The sequence below is a fragment of the Acipenser ruthenus genome, chromosome 9 (genome assembly GCF_902713425.1).
Source record: "Acipenser ruthenus chromosome 9, fAciRut3.2 maternal haplotype, whole genome shotgun sequence".
NCBI classification, from domain to species: Eukaryota; Metazoa; Chordata; class Actinopteri; order Acipenseriformes; family Acipenseridae; genus Acipenser; species Acipenser ruthenus.
Window position 1 is genome coordinate 39,987,238 of NC_081197.1, and position 17,123 is coordinate 40,004,360.

The 17,123-nt window shown below is 36.9% G+C and overlaps 1 protein-coding gene across 1 annotated transcript; it reads left to right on the forward strand.

Annotated features, from left to right (window-relative positions):
* Positions 1–274: 274 nt before the first annotated feature.
* LOC117973007 (aquaporin-8-like) lies at positions 275–4,035 on the forward strand. Its single transcript, XM_034923801.2, has 6 exons — positions 275–340; positions 1,417–1,697; positions 2,260–2,386; positions 2,627–2,841; positions 3,179–3,313; positions 3,908–4,035. Exons 1-6 carry the CDS (start codon positions 275–277, stop codon positions 3,948–3,950), a joined length of 867 nt encoding a protein of 288 aa, XP_034779692.2. The 3' UTR covers positions 3,951–4,035.
* The last annotated feature ends 13,088 nt before the right edge of the window (positions 4,036–17,123 follow it).

Below are 17,123 nucleotides of genomic sequence, written 5' to 3' on the forward strand. Positions count from 1 at the left end.
TTAGAAATAATGCATGAATGCATAGGTAATTACATAGTTATTCATGTAAATTATATTAAAGGGTAAATCATATTCATGTTAAGGGGTAGAACCTTTCAGAACCCACATGAGACTTGTCCTCTAAATAAATCCACAGTTTGTGAAACAGTTTTGTACCCTTCTATTTCAACACCATCTATGTTCATGATAGTGTTTACAAAACGCAAAATTTTAGCAAAAACATACTTTGTAATTTGATGTAAATGTAGTTTACAAAGTAGATAATCTACAGGTGATGTCTTTGTGGAGAAGACGGAAATCCAGCCTGCCACTTCCCCAAGAAGAAAGAGGTTCCATTGAGGTGAGTTCATGATTGCTTTAGTGAGCTCTTCCATGTATCAAATGTTTTCCCTGATCACCGTTACTATAAAACAGCATTTTAAAACCGGCAGCTCTCAGCCTCTTAAACCCTGATATTGAACTTCTCTTTTTGTAAGTGTTTCAGTTCTTGGTGAGTTTCATACTGAATATTCACCTGTTGTGTTAAAAAGATTTGATTAAAAATACAGTGCTGCTTTATGAGCTCTTTTCCTATTACACTATCCAATTAAATTTGAAGATGAAGGAGGAGGCTTCCCATCCCTACTACAAACTGTGCCCTTAATTGAAAACACACTTCCGTGTTTCCCAGTATTTTTGATTGAATGCTGCCATAAACAGAAACAAAACAACATATCTGCTGTTTTTGTTTTTGTTGTTGTTGTTTAATGATTTAACTGTTGGTTTTGCCACTTGTTTGAAATGATCAAGTGAAATGGTAAGTATATGTACTACATTCATACACTGTATTTATGTACAAGCAACAAACTACTAATGCATCCTCCGACTGATTATTTTAAAAATCAAAACGGTCTATAGTTGGGCATCAATATACTATGTCATCATCAAAGCAAGCAGACACTGCGCATGCGGCTCTGCTTTACCCAATTAGAATCCTTTCCAGCGCACGAGTCAGTGTGCTGACAGAACGAGTAACGAGATGCTTCTGGGAAATGTAGTGGAGTAAAAAGTACAAGTATCCCAAAAACAAAGTATTTAAGTAAAGTACAGATCCCGAAAACAAATACTTAAGTGTAACAAAGTATTTCTAGTTCGTAACTTTCCACCCCTGCTATAACCTCTGCTTAATACAATCTTTATAGTGTGTTTATAACCAGATTTAACAGATCTAAAGTGTTACTAACAAAATACCATTGTAATACCATGAACTGCAATCCAAAACACTGTTTACTTACCCCCGGCATACGATTATACCTAATTAATAGTACTGAACATTATTTTTTAAGAGTAAGTTGCTGATATCAAACTTACATTTATCAACATTTATCTATAAGGAGTGTTGTATTTTTTAGCTTTTTTTTTTTTTTTTGTCTTCAGCATTTTTCTTGTAGACCAGAGAGTCTGTCAACGGTTCTGTTCACCATGTCTAACTTGTCAGTAAGTGAGCCAGCGCTGGAGAAGCCGGCGAATGGCAGCTGTTCTGATGTGTACGAGAAGTACGTGTTGCCCTGTATAGCAGAGTTCCTGGGTACTGCCTTCTTCATCTTCAATGGATGTGCATCAGTGATTGAGAATACAGAGGGGACTGGGCATCTTCAACCTGCTCTAGCACATGGGCTGGCATTGGGAATAGCAGTAGCAATCTTTGCCAGAGTAAGGTATCTATATTAACCTCATGCTTCATTGTGTTTGATGCGGCACACATGTCAGTCTCTGTTTTACCATTTAAAAACAGCTAACTCCCTAACCCACTGTCTTATCCCAAATTGTTTTAATCGGTTCATAGTAGGTTCTTTGTCAGAATAAGGCAGGTATCTTTTCCTCTCCCTGGTCTGTTTTACAATGGTGTTATTCTTCTATGAAAATGTGTCTTTGTGCTTTTTTTCTAAATAAGGCCAAATGTCATATAATTATACTATTGTCCAGATTGTTTTTATTTAATTAGTATTCGATGGCTACATTAGAAGATGATGTACCACATAGGTATGAGAAGATTGTGGTAGATAAAGTACATGAACTCCTAAATGGATTTCAATTTATAAATAACATCTAGAGGCAATACTCTTTATGAGAGAAACCTTTCTGGGTAAATTTCACCAGTTGGAGATTTTCCTCTGGTGCAACAGAAAAGTGCAATCACAGATATTCCAATCTGAGTTCCTGAAGTTCCCCAGTAAATATATCTTTAAAAATCAAGTGATTCTAAGATTTATTTTCTAGTGGTGGTCACATGAACCCTGCAGTGTCCCTGGGTGCAGCGCTGATTGGTGGGCTAAACATCTTTCTGTTAATTCCTTACTGGGCAGCTCAATTTTGTGGAGGAATGGTTGGCGCTGCCTTAGCAAAGGTAGGTGAAAACCCTTCTCATCAAGACCAAAGCCAGTGTGCTGATAATCAGCTATACATAAGTATGAGGCATCCCTGAAATCCAGAACAAACTTGAAAGAGTAAGAAGAGTTCAGCCTCCTATTGCCATTATTATTTTAAGTGCAAAGAGTGGCTCAGAAGCGCAAGCAATGTGCAACAATAATGCCACAACCAGATATGCCTTCATGTTTTTTTAATTTATTTTTTGCTTTTTTAACAGGCCATAACATCAGATGTGAAGTTTTTCAACGCAACAGGAGCAGCATTTAAGTCTATTGAACGAGATGAGCAGGTTGGCAGTGCCATTGTGGCAGAGGTGGTCATGACCGCATATTTGGTGATGACGGTCTGCATGGGCACAATAAACAAGAAGAGCACCACCCCATTAGCCCCACTGTGCATAGGTCTGTCGGTTACTGTGGGTATTCTTGCTGGGTAAGTTTCAACTGCCTTTTATATTTACTATACGTATTGGCTGATTTAAAATGCTGGGATTGTTGGTGCTGAATCTCTCCACCCACGTTGGACTGGATCTCATTCAAATACTAATACATCAAGTCTACCACATGTGGGTGCAGTATATATGGGGACGCCCATATCTACACGACTGCTGCTCTGGTGCTACACCAATGTTGTTTTAATTTTGTTTTGTTTTGTTTCTGTTGAATAAGATGTAGGGTTTGTTTGCCATTTGTACTCAATGTACGAAATACTTTAAAAAGGTCAAACATATGTAATAATGTTTGGGGGTTATTTGTGTGTGTGCTTTCAGAGGATCTGTATCTGGTGGGTGTATGAATCCAGCCAGAGCATTAGGATCGGCTTTGATTGCTAACTACTGGGACTATCACTGGGTCTACTGGGTAGGGCCAATATCTGGCTCTTTGATTGTGGGCCTGCTTCTCAGGTAAGTGCTTTGAAATTTGTTTCACAACAGCTCACTGTAGCAATGAGTTTACTATTTAAAATATCAATGATATCTATCTGCGTTTCTAGAATTGATTTGTTTTATAAAGTATAGCACAGGTGTGTCCAATCACAGTCCTGGAGGGCCATTCCATTCCAGGTTCAACAGGTAAAATGATATAATAAACTACTTCAGGGTATGGCTAGAGATTTAATTAGTTCAATTAAACCATTTAGCACAGGGTTGGAACAAAGACCAGAAGCTGAAGAACCAACTTTGGCCACCCCGGGTCTAGCTATTTACAGAAAGTCCCCATGTTAAAATAATTCCCAACTTAAACATACAGTAGACTACAAATCCACTTCCCTCTAAACATAATCATAGGTATTTTCCTGAATAGCGCTAACAGAGGTGTTCAGTTCATTGTTTTGGGAGTGTTTCGATTATATTTTCAATAAAATATGTGCAAGCGTGTCCATCCAGTTAAAATGCACAACTATTACTTTAGAGAATGATGACTCTTCAAATCATTTCAAAATATGTTTAAAGAACTCATACCCTGTCCTGATAATTGCCTAATTTTCTTTATTGTAGAGTTTTCATCGGTGATCAAAAAATACGTGTGATCATGACATGAACTAAACTGGTGGAGAAGAGAACCGGTACACAGAGCTCACGTGGCAACTCGCTCTGATGCACAAAACAAATGTGCTAATAATATTCCAAAGAAATGTATTCTGAAGAAATTAAAGTTTTACTGTACATGGTACAGTTATTCTATTAAACTCAGTATTTGACCAAATGGCTACAATTTGTAGCTATCCCCCTCCCTCTCTCTTTTAGAAGTGGCAATACTTTGGTTTGGTTTGGTTTAGTGTTCACTTGAACATTTCCTCTTTGTATATGTATGCAATAAGACCCTTTAAGGCGTCCATATACGTCGAATATACAGACACCTCGGGGCGTTGGGAGGACAGGCCTTCAACCCCCGAGAAGTCTGTATATTCAATGTATACGGACGCCCTAAAGGGCCTTATTGCATTTATAATCCAAGAAAAACAGTGGATTTGATGTAAAAAAAAGCATAAATCGTGTTTAGGGCAAAAAATTATTAGTTTTTTTTATTAAATAGCATTACGCCAAATAAAGTAGTCCCATGTATAACTCTGTATACACACTAAATTAAGCTGAGCAAATTAATTAAATTAAAACATGTAAAAGAAAGTAAATCATATTTTGATATTGTGCACATTCCCATTGAAAAAATACACCAGGGGGCAGAGCTGAGAAGGCACTGAATTATTTTTTTCCTCCTGTCAGTGCAGACACACTGTTTGAGCAGAACAGATGGGAGGAATAAAAATAAATTCAATGACGTCTCGGAATTCAGTCATTTGTTCAAGGTATGTGTCAGAGAGGGGTGGATAATGTGCACAAGTGACTTTTTGTGTTTTTCTTTAGCGTTTACAAACTGCTAAATTATTTGAAGTGACAAAGTCAGGGTAGGTAAGCATAAAGACAGCGATTCGTCGGGTTTTTTTAAAATATTTTTTCTGTTTTGCTATATTCCAGTTCATTTAATTGATCTTCGTCCAAATCGGCATATCCAGTTACTATTTTGGGATTTGTTGCAGGTAATTGGTCACTCAGTTTCATAGTTACAGCTGTACATCTGTAAGTGAGTGTAAGCAAGATGGCTACCGATACTTAGGGCTGGACCAAATCAAACCTGATCGCTCTTGCAAAAGAGTGTTTATGTGATAATATTGCTGGTTTCCATATCGCATTTTCTTTATGTGTGCAAGTGTTCGATATATGAGGTCAGTGGAGCGGCTTGAAGTATGTACTTTTTTTTTGTTTGCAAATATCAGGATGTTTAGTGTTATTTTTTTTTTTTTTTTGCTTAATACGTGATAGTTTCAACAACTTCGAAGTTGATTATAAAATCTGGTTCTGTGAAAGTCTTGTGATGTGATTTAGAGCTGGAATTGAGTAGATTTGGTCGGGCGATAGCAAACCACTCCCCCTTCTCAACTGTTTGTAGTCAACAAGCGATAGCTTCTTTTTGAAGGGCGGAAAGGGCTTGTTTTGGTTTCATGAGATTTCGCTTGGAATTTTTCTTGTGTTTTATTACAGCAAATGCTTTCGCATCCTTGTTCATTAAATGCTAACTTTGATTTGGTCCGGCCCTTAGTTTAAATTCTGTGAGGCAGCGCAGTGATTTTGAAATATGTGAGAAGGCTCCAACTGTCCATACACATCCAATATATGGACAGATGGAACCCTGCTCGACCAATCACATTGCTTGTTTCACGTTCCATTATGAACCCTGGATTATAAAGTGTATTATAATATTATGTAAATAAAATACCAATCTGGATCATTTTTTTTTAAATTGCAGTCATTTGCATATAAAGGCTGAATAGTTGATAATACCAGTACACTGTATCATTTATGTATGACACACACATCCACAATGTTTAGATTTCACATGCTAGCCTTGTATTTAATGTATTACGCCTGTATTTAATGTATTTGCATTGTTTTTTTACTGTTTGTATTTAATGTACCATGTCCTGTATTTCACTGTATTTAATGTATTATGCATTGTTCCTCACTATCTTGTAAAGCGCTTTGTGATGGTGGTCCACTATGAAAGGCGCTATATAAAATAAATATTGATTGATTTTAAAATACATTACTGCTTCACTGTTACAGCTTTCAACAACATGTCAGTGTAATTCTGTTGACCTCAATTTTATATTTCCAGTCCACATGTGTGCTTTTGTTTGTTGTATGTACAGCTATGGCCAAAAGTTTTGCATCACCTAGAATTTTAGGATTGAGATATAATTATAACAAAAACTATATGAACATAATTTAGATATTTCATTTATCATCATGTAATCAAAGAAACTAACTTGGTTATTGGTGACTTTGATAACCAAATGGCTAACACACAATAAAAGCCACTGCTTGCTTTATTATACTCTTTATTGTTAATATGTGCTGTCTCTTTAAGAATGGTTAATGCTTTTTTCTAATACAGAGAACCATGCACAACAAGTGAGGTGGGTAGAAAATGAAGGCTGAATTAAGAAGGGTCAGCTTTTTGAGATTTGTGTGAGAGGTCTCCAATGCAATTTGGAATTGGAGTTTATGAAATAAGAAAAAAAGGACCTTTTGAGAGGCACAGCTTACCAAAGTGATTTCCTACTACAGTCTTCTCAAGAAAAGTCTTTCCCAATCTTGTTTACATGCTATACTGTTGTTTTACTTTCTAATTGCTTGGGTTTGTATTGCAGATGAGAAGGTTTACTTTTTGCTGTATAAAATGATCTGTATGAAAAGTCAGTGCTAAATTGTATACCAGTAAATAAATAACACATCATATTTATATATGTCACGGTTTCATGAAATGATTATTCATGGAACAGGAGCAAGGGCTGCGAGGAATAAGCCCTGGGACTTATTACACGAGAGTAGATGTTAAAACTTCATGCTGATATGAACTTGGCTCTCGCCAAGATAAGCACCAACTAAGACGTAGCTTTACAGAACTATGTGCTTGTGACTTACGAGAGATAACATGCTTTCCCCTTGTCTTGCGGAGAGCCGCCCTACGACTGAACTGATGGGTCTCCAAGGCTGTGTGGTCCAGTGGTTAAAGAAAAGGGCTTGTAACCAGGAGGTCCCCAGTTCAAATCCCACTTGTAACCAGGAGGTCCCCGGCTCAAATCCCACCTCAGCCACTGACTCATTGTGTGACCCTGAGCAAGTCACTTAACCTCCTTGTGCTCCGTCTTTCGGGTGAGACGTAATTGTAAGCGACTCTGCAGCTGATGCATAGTTCACACACCCTAGTCTCTGTAAGTCGCCTTGGATAAAGGCATCTGCTAAATAAACAAATAATAATACATTCTCCCAAGGGGAAAAATGAAGAGAAAGATAGATACGTAAGAACATAAGAAAGGTTACAAATGAGAGGAGGCCATTCAGGCCATCTTGTTTGTTTGGTTGTTAGTAGCTTATTGATCCCAGAATCTCATCAAGCAGCTTCTTGAAGGATCCCAGGGTGTCAGCTTCAATCCCAGGGTGCCAGCTTCAAAAATACATTTCAGAAAAGTTGCCCGAACTAACAAGGAACACCTGCGCTTCAGGAGATTGGCAAGGTCAGTCATCCGAGACAGAGCCACGTGGGGAGACAGGAATTCTAAAAGAGAGCAGGAAATTAACATGATAAGGGTCCAGAGAGGAACACTGGTATAGAGGAAAGCAAGTTGTTAGTAAAGGATACAGGGTTTCCCCCTGGCTCAGGGAGCATGTCCGGAAGTGGAAACAAGAGATAGAAAAGGGAGATTTGAGAAAAGCACAGAGTTGCCCCAAGACTCAGAGAGATACCGTCCTCGCGGAGGAGAGACCTCCAAAGGCTGGGGAGTATGCTGCCCCCCCCAGGGGGAACCTGGAATGATACAGAGATTGTTAAGATTTGGCTGGGGGTCCACTCTGGCTCTCAGAGAACCTTCCTAGCTGGGCCTAAGGCTCCCTGCAAAAAAATAAAGAAAGAAATTAAAAATAAGGTTAGTAAAGAAACATAAGTTAGTAAGTAAGCAATACTGGAAGAGTATTTATTTATTTTAAATTAATGACTAATCTCATCTTGGGAGGAAACCTCTGGTGGTCCAGGTGGAGAGATGGCCCCCACTCCAGACATACTAGCAATATTGTGTTGGGCCAAATAAATATCAAGTGAAGTCCCCCCCATCATATTTAAAATATGTGGCAACTGAAACCGGCAACTGCTCGACTTGCGACAGTGAGCTTGATTTGCACATAACACTACAGGTGCCACTACTGGAGCCCACTCAGAGGTGTGGGTGACAAGCATTGCCGCTCCATAATTAATGTAGTCAGAACTAATTAATGTAGACAGAACAAGCATAGTTGTGAGTGTAAGGGGCACGGCTGTAATTAAATATTTTAGTAAGACTGAATGCGTTTCCAGTAATTCTGGAGCCTGAACGGGTCAGCGGGGCCGAGCTGGTAGGCTCGGGATTGAACAAAAGTACACCGAAAAACACACAGCAAGCAGGATAGGACAAACAATCCCATGATTCAATCGTGCTAGCCCATGATTCAATGCTCGCACCACCACGCATGTCATCATTGGAGCCCACTCAGAGGTGGAGGTAAACAAGCATTAGACAGTAGAAACTGAGCTTTTAATTACCAACCCTGAAAAACAACCCACTACCAAAATTGCACAGGCTATCACTTCAAGCCAGAACAAGAAGGTGTCGTGAATACATGCTGCCACAATTAATGTAGACAGAACCAACGCAGTCAATGCCAACCTGGCATTGGCGTCTCTTGTGGCAGTCTCAGTGGGGTTGCCAGCTTCAGCTGTACACGCTTGGCAGTCTCCCTCTGTTCCAAATGCTTCTTGCGAAGTTCCTGTGCTAATTGTAAAATATATTCTCTCCTTGGTAAATTATTCTCTGTGCATTCTTTGTAAAGTACTCAGGAGTTGATGGCTGCTAGGTCCAATACATTGTAAAACACCTGAACAGGCCACCGTCAGGAGCCAGGTTTCACAGAATACTTCCGTGCCATCTGATCCAAAACATCAACTCCATATTTTGTTACGTTGTAAAACTCCACAGTCTCTGGTATTTATTTTAACTAGTCCCGATACTAATTGACGGACCAATAAAGCGCACCTGGCAGCAGGCGCCAGCCTTTAAAAAGGCTGATTGAAAAACAATACACTGTCAGTCATTCACTCAGGCAGAGAGTAGAGACTAATCTAATTACATCTAAACACATTGCGGACTGGTAAATAAAAATAATAAAGTAGAATACCGTTCTGTATAATTAAAATACAATTGTTTTCTGTGTGGCCGTCAATGTGACTGCTCCCGGGGCTTTTAGGTATAATGTAATATATCTCCTTTATTTCTGCACTCCCGCGTTTCATGCTTTGTGAGAATATTTAATACATACGGACAGAAAGGTACATGAACGCGCAGCCCCATATGTGTTACATGAGTGGAGAAAATTAAATTTTAAAGCCAAAAATAACTGCCGCTGGGCTTCTAGTGTTAAATAGGAGGGTTAATTGATATATTGCTTGGTTAATTAAGGCAAATCCTCTGAACCTGCCCCTGAATAACACACAATGGTTGCAACTAAAATGGTGTAATGTATTGGAAGACAAGCATTCTGCCATGGCATGCTTAATTCACATATTTGGTCTCAACAAAACTAGATATGTGTGGAATATGTTTAGATAAGTCCTATTCTTTGGGGTTTAAATGAAGAGGTGTAGTGTGCATATAAAATACGGTTTAATTATAGAGTAAAGCTGTATGGCCCAGCCCAGGAGAGAGGTTATCCTTGTAAGAAAACAGCACAGATATAAATCAGTGCTGTAAAATTCCTTCAATGTTTGTATTGATTTTCCTTTTCATACCTGCAGCAGTCTGGGGAAGCTAATATTGATTAGTCATTTCCTGCATACAGCTGCTGTGAAGAAAAACAGTAGCTCTGCACGTCTGCAGCCAATCTTAGGCCAGATTGCCACAGCTTCAAGTTTTGTCTTTAACTGACGTTAATTCACATATACATCAAACTTTCCCAACTACTGCACATTGCGAAGCACAGTGTGACTTGTTATATTCAATTAAATACTGTACAGTTATTACTTAACATAGCCAACAACACCAATTTAGACCATAAGATATCACAGAAACAACAACAAAACAAAATGATTTGGAACACCAAGTAGTGAACAGATGGGTTTTAATTGCCTTTTTAGAGCTAGCCAGGAGTCAATTTTACAAATCTCAGGGGGCACCATATTTGAAAGTGCAGGTGCAAATCTTTTGATTGGGAAGTGCCTAAAGGAACAAACCAAGAATATTCATCAGGAAACATTAAAAAAAATAAAATGCAATTAGTAGGATGACGGAGGCAGTAAGTAGACAATTGCTGAAGAGTAGTTACATCTCATTAGAATATTAAATGGTTATAACATTTACATATATGTATATTATAAAGTACAGCCTCACACTCTACAAAATAAAAAAAATGAACCACCAATAGCAGCAAAACCCGTGGAAATCAATTCTTTCTAGTTTTACTATTAATATTTTATGTGGTGTATTGAAAGCTGTCTACAAAAGCATCTTCACTATAAATAATATAGGAGGCTGTGTGGTCCAGTGGTATATTATTATTATTATTATTATTTATTTCTTAGCAGACGCCCTTATCCAGGGCGACTTACAATTGTTACAAGATATCACATTATACATTATTTCACATTATACAGATATCACATTATTTTTACATACAATTACCCATTTATACAGTTGGGTTTTTACTGGAGCAATCTAGGTAAAGTACCTTGCTCAAGGGTACAACAGCAGTGTCCCCCACTGGGGATTGAACCCACAACCCTCCGGTCAAGAGTCCAGAGCCCTAACCACTACTCCACACTGTGTGGTCCAGTGGTTAAAGAAAAGGGCTTGTAACCAGAAGGTCCCCGGTTCAAATCCCACCTCAGCCACTGACTCATTGTGTGACCCTGAGCAAGTCACTTAACCTCCTTGTGCTCCGTCTTTCGGGTGAGACGTAATTGTAAGTGACTCTGCAGCTGATGCATAGTTCACACACCCTAGTCTCTGTAAGTCGCCTTGGAAGGCGTCTGCTAAATAAACAAATAATAATGCATTTTGACTCAAGTATTAATACATTCATTTATTTGTTGATTTATTCATGTATATATATTTTTTTACATTTGATATATTTCAAATATATAATAAATATAAATAGATCATACAATATGTGTTAAATGTGATTTATTTCCCCAGTATATATGTAATATATTGCATTTTGTATATATTGTATATATTGTATTGTATATTTATCTGAAATATACAGTAAGAACATACATTTTATTTATTTGTCATATGGGTTTGTTGGTTTGTTATTACTATAATGAAGTTAGGTGGGTAACATCATAAACTTGAATCCAGTCCTCAGTAACTATGCTTGAGTTTTTAAATTATAAAATCTATGGAATTTGTTCTTAAGGCTGCTGCTTAATGATTCTGGTTTAATGATGAGTGAAACTGGCCCGTGTTGCTATTGCACCTTTAATTGACCACAAGGTGGTGCTGCAGGGCATAGAATGCAATAGTCAGTTACTGGTATCAACATCTCGTCTTAACAAATGCAGCCGGATATTTATAACAGTAAGTCAAAAGATTTTGAAGACGTTATTATTTATTTATTTATTTGTATTAATTAAAGATACGAACAGAGCAAAAGCTTGGTCATTTAACTTCGGTTGAATTATTTCTAATAAATTGTTATGGTTCTGTATATGAATCTGTATTTTTTCCAACTAAATATTGTTAAAACTAAAATAAACAGAAATTAAATACTATATTTAAATGCTACTGTGTTTACACCCCAGTAAAATATGGTTTTTTTTTTTTACTGTATAGGTTTGAGTTTATATACACCTTACCCCATAGAAATAAAGAAAATAACTTAAACAGACCTACACCAAATGTTTTGTCAGTTTCAGCTGTTCAATACAAATAAAGCAATTTATTAAAATGCATCTTCTGGTTTGTGCTTCATCTATCCATTGGTTTACAAAAGGCAAAAGTGTCCAATTAAAATAGAAGAATAATTTTTGATGTGAAAGTGACACAACAAAAGATCAAATGACATCCAACTGATATATATGTAACTTATATAGATAGACATATAGAATAATAAAGAGAGAATTTACTCAATACGGAGAATCAGTTTTTTTATTATTATTATTCAGCTTCATGTTGCGCTGTATACATAATGCCTGTATCAAAGCAGTTAACAGCATCACAGCTAACTAATGTAACCTTTATTTTGCCTCCTGCATCTCTAGGGAGCTGTGCAGCTGCATGTTTTGCACACAACTAAGATGAGCACATTTTAGTGTTGATCCTTCGTCCTACACACGCAAACCCATTGGATATACTATTGGCAGTTCCCTTAGCCCTGGTCCCTTGTTGTATAAGCATATCCCCCAGACAATCGTATTTGTGTTACACATTTACTGTTGTTTTCCTAAAAACAGATGCCTCGGAAAACTGTAGAACAATCAGGAAATGTTTATACCTACTGAAAATTATCACTATTATCAGTTTAGGTGGTGCATATGAAACTTTGCTTGATGTGCTTGATTAAATGGGATTTGTGTTTCAGGTAATAACCAGTAATAAAGCAGTTATAAAGCATATGTGGAAACTCAAAGTTTATTTAAAGGGCTGTAACAAAAATGTAGGTTGTGTGTCTATCAAAATTGTTGCAGCATTTGAATATATATTTGAAAATATGTATTTGTTAGTATCTACTACCCACTCAAAATGGAATGTTAATAAAGCTCCTAACACCCTTTTAGTTACCAGATATATTGACATGACATATATAGACATGATTTTATTGGTAAGTATGTATTTACAATTTTATTATGCCAACAATCAATCTGAGTAACTCTGAATTCTGTTTGCTGAAATATATATATTTTTAAAATATATATATATATTCCTATGTATCACAGTCCACCTGGCATATTAGCTGTGCCTTTAGAATCCTAAATGCAAGCTCTTTTTGAGAACTTCCTAATTCCACAGAAATCACATGATGTGTTAACCTTTCCATTCTGCTGGCCCCGAAGAAGTAAGATGAAGAAGGTGGGGCTAGTAGAATTTAAAAGTCACTCATTATGAAAATGCATCTATACATGAAGTTCATTGCATTCATTTGATGAAAAAGTTAAAGATCAATAGTTAAAGTACCCTTTCCCTTATTTAACAAACCCTATTGTACTTATTTGACAGCATCTAATTATGTGCAAGAGCACTTGCTGCACACAGTCTGTTTTCTTGTTATCTATGTGTTTCTATATAAACTTGACATTTCTAAATGTCTGATGGGTTAATTTAAATATTTGTGTTTGCCTTCATAAAAGTGGGAGCAAAATAGATTGTTAGGACAAAGCATTCCCCCAAAACAGCAATAGCTTTGTTGAAACCTACTTTGCAAACCTCCATGTTTTACTTCTCTGTATTTCAGTAGAACTTAATGAACTCAAAGGCTCCCTAAATTACTTGAGACAATTGTTTATTCACAGGACCTATTGTTCATCAGTCTTGCATAATTTTTAGTGTTGCTTCTTTCTTTAGGAGCAAAAACCACAGTGTTTATTTAGCACCCTGTGTAGGTTGAGTGGGTGTTTGTATATATGTGTGAGTGCATGTGCGTACTTTTTTTTTTTTTAAACTGTGTCAGGTGTCAGTGGTTGCTGTTTTTCACAACGTGATGTGAAAAATATCATGAGGACTATGCTGTTATACAATTATAACAATTCATTAGCTTTCAGGGAGAATATTCTGGGATCTTTTGATAAAAAACACACCCAATTAATTTTGTGGACAATAGTTTATAATAGCTTAAAATATGAGGCCATGTTGAATCATACTAACATTCTACAGCTGCAGACTTCATTAACACTAGAATGACCGTGCTTATAGGCATACCTAGAACAACAATGACCGGTCAATTTGACCTGTGTATTAAAAACAACGTAAATATTATAATGCAAGGACAAACAATTGAATATTAGTCGTAGTTTTATTCAGAAACGTCATATAAAGCATCTACACAACCAAAGTATTGTAAATAAACTGACATTTGAACAGAAATGTGTTTATATACAGACATATTACATAACATGTATCCTAAAGAAAAGTATATCATATATATACAAAACTATACAACAGAAACGATGTAAACAAGTATCACTTTTTTTAAAAAATGAATGGGTTTATATTGCTTACATAACAAAGTACAACCGAAGCTATATGTTTATATACAGACATACTATCATCGAAATGACATGAATAAATAAACATTTGAACAGAATGGGCTTCAGTTACAATTGTTTACAAAGTGCTGGCACAAATCACACAGATACTGTGCTTGTCAAAATATTCAGTGCACTTACTGCATTGTCTGTCTTTGCTGCATCAGAATCTTGTTTGGTAAAATTTGCAGTAATTCCAAACACTCTTTTTCTGTCCTGCTTCTTCAGTTATCCATGTTCAATGTGTATTGGGGTAACAATGAATTTCTTAGAAAAAACATGTGAGTTATAGTAACCAGTGCAGACAGACAGCCTCAGAGGATCATTGAAACAATAGAAATGTCAACAGACAGCTCACTTGAGGAATGCACACTGATATAATCAAACTTCAATACGGCTGCAAGCCCCGACTGATAAACACAAATAATACAGCAACATTTAATTGTTATAATATGTATCGGTCAATTTGACCGTGCCTGGTCGGAATAGGTATGGCAGTATTTTATCTCGCTAATGTTTGCAGCTACGCGATTCTTTCTTTGTCAGAGTAATTAGTACATATATTTAGGAAAAGTCAGGAAAGCACAGCTTCGTATCTTAAACACACTCACAGCAATTTAAATTTAAATTAAAAAAACAGCCAAAATGACCGTCTTTGTCATGCAGAAGAGTATGATGCAAAAAAAAACCTCAGATTATTTTACAAACTAAAAATACACAAGAAATAATGTCTTCCATCCTTCAATGATTATGAGATGGGTGGTAATAGCAGGAAAAGCAACTGAAAATAGGAAACACCTTTTCAAAGAAGAAGAAAGTACATTACTTGATATGCTATAATGGGAAAATGTGGATATTTAATACACAGAGGGGGTTTTTTTTAAAGCAAAGTTAAAAAACAGAAAACATGAGACAATACAAAATGCCAGGTAACAGCTGATTCAAAAGTGCAGTTTAGTGCAGGAGGACAGTTCAAAGTGATCTTTATTAATTGGTCAAATGTATGCTCAATAAAACAGAAAAGGCAATCTGCTTGTATTGTTCACTGCTTCTCCCAGATCTTGTAAATCTTTCTGCCATCAAATCATCAAAACACAGTTATAAATAAAGCAGTGTTAAGAATGCTGAAAAGCACTACAGCAGCCCAGGGACACTTTCTTTAACCCAGCATTTTCCTGAGAGGAAGGCACAGCAAACAGAATAGAGAGAATGATTAGTGTTACTTGTTTTCTCCATGTGAAACACAGAAGCATGTTTTACTACAGTGCGAGTGTTCATTCATTGTTTGTCAGAATACTTTTGGGTTCGGTGGTGACATTTATTCATCCTGGAGTAGGAGTCAAAGCTCACATGTACCGCAAGGAGGGTGGCATATATTAGTTCTCCTATATAGTTTTGAATGTCTAAGTTGTAAATCCTTTCGTAATCCTATTTTGGCACCCATGCCATATAAAATATCAAAAGTCATATGGTTATGATATTTGCTTTGTTTTATATAAATTATTTTCACTCTCATTCTTATTATTTAGCAATACATTATCACAGAGAGACAGGAGCTGAATGTTGCATATTGCAAATGAACCTAGCTGTCGCTGACAGGTTCTCAACTAATAAAACACCTTTGCTGGCAGATTCAGAAAGAAAAGACAAAGACTGAAACTGAATTTCCTTCCAAGGAAATAGTCCCCCCAGGGCAGGGTTTAGGCATACCCCTGGGCTAATGTGGGGACTCTCTAATTGCCAATACTTGCTCTGTGGGTTAATACAGTAGAATATAGTACTGTTAATTAGTGGCAAACTTTTAACTTTTTAATTTGGGCTCGAAAGATCTCCAGTGATGGAGAAGCAGGTTACTGTTTTACTTACGAGTGTGGAGCAGTTTGATATGCTAATTAGCACATCAGCAATATTAATCATTGTTTCTAAAAGCCACTATCATGCTGAAGAGCAGATAAGGACATGCTCATGAAGGTCTTGAATAGTAAAAATGGACAGGATTCCTGTTTGAAAGTAGACATCTTCAAGCTGCACTCAGCTGTGTTTGTTTGCTTCTTTCAGACGTACATACTGTTCTGCACAGCACCCACTCCCATTCAATCTGTAAAACATATTATGGGCAAGGCACCATCACCAGAATACTCTCACTGCCTGACTTCAATACATGTTTATTTTAAAACGATAATAATTGAATCCAGTAGTTCAGGATATCTCCCTTTCAGTCTCTTAAACTCAACTTTATCGTCGTAAAGGCACAATGACTGGAACATATTGGCTTTTTGAAAGGTCATTTTTATTCAAGTCTCAGATTTGATTCACTCTTCTGTTTTTTAAAGTTTTCAGTTAAATCACAGTCTTCCACACTGCACTATTTACAGACATGTGTGTAGTTTCCTATAGTTCAAGACAATCATGAAAAGGTGCTAACACTGTAGCTTTTTTAACAGCTTCAGAGCAAAGACAACAGTTAAAAAGATAAATATTTATTCAGTTAAAAAACATTCAATGCTAATATTTGCTGTCAGTAGTTAATTTACCCTTTAAATGCGTCATGTTTTAGTACTTAGCAGTGAGTAGGAGTTGGCTGCTATTGATGTTATAGTATTATTAGATACTACAGGATTATTGGTACACTGAATCCCTCCCTAGTTCAGTGGCATGCCTTCTTTTCCATTGCCACCGCTGTCTGTAAGATCACCAGTACCTTGTAATTCATCTCTCCAGTGTTGTGCTCCAGTCCTTAGCCACCCTTCTGTTGCAAGCCGTGTCCATCTGCCATCACTTCTGTAAGCCAGATGTCCTACCCAATGCCACTTGCCTCTTTTGATTGTCTCCACAATATCTATACTATTATCTGATTCCATTCTTCTTTGGGTATGAGAAGCATACATC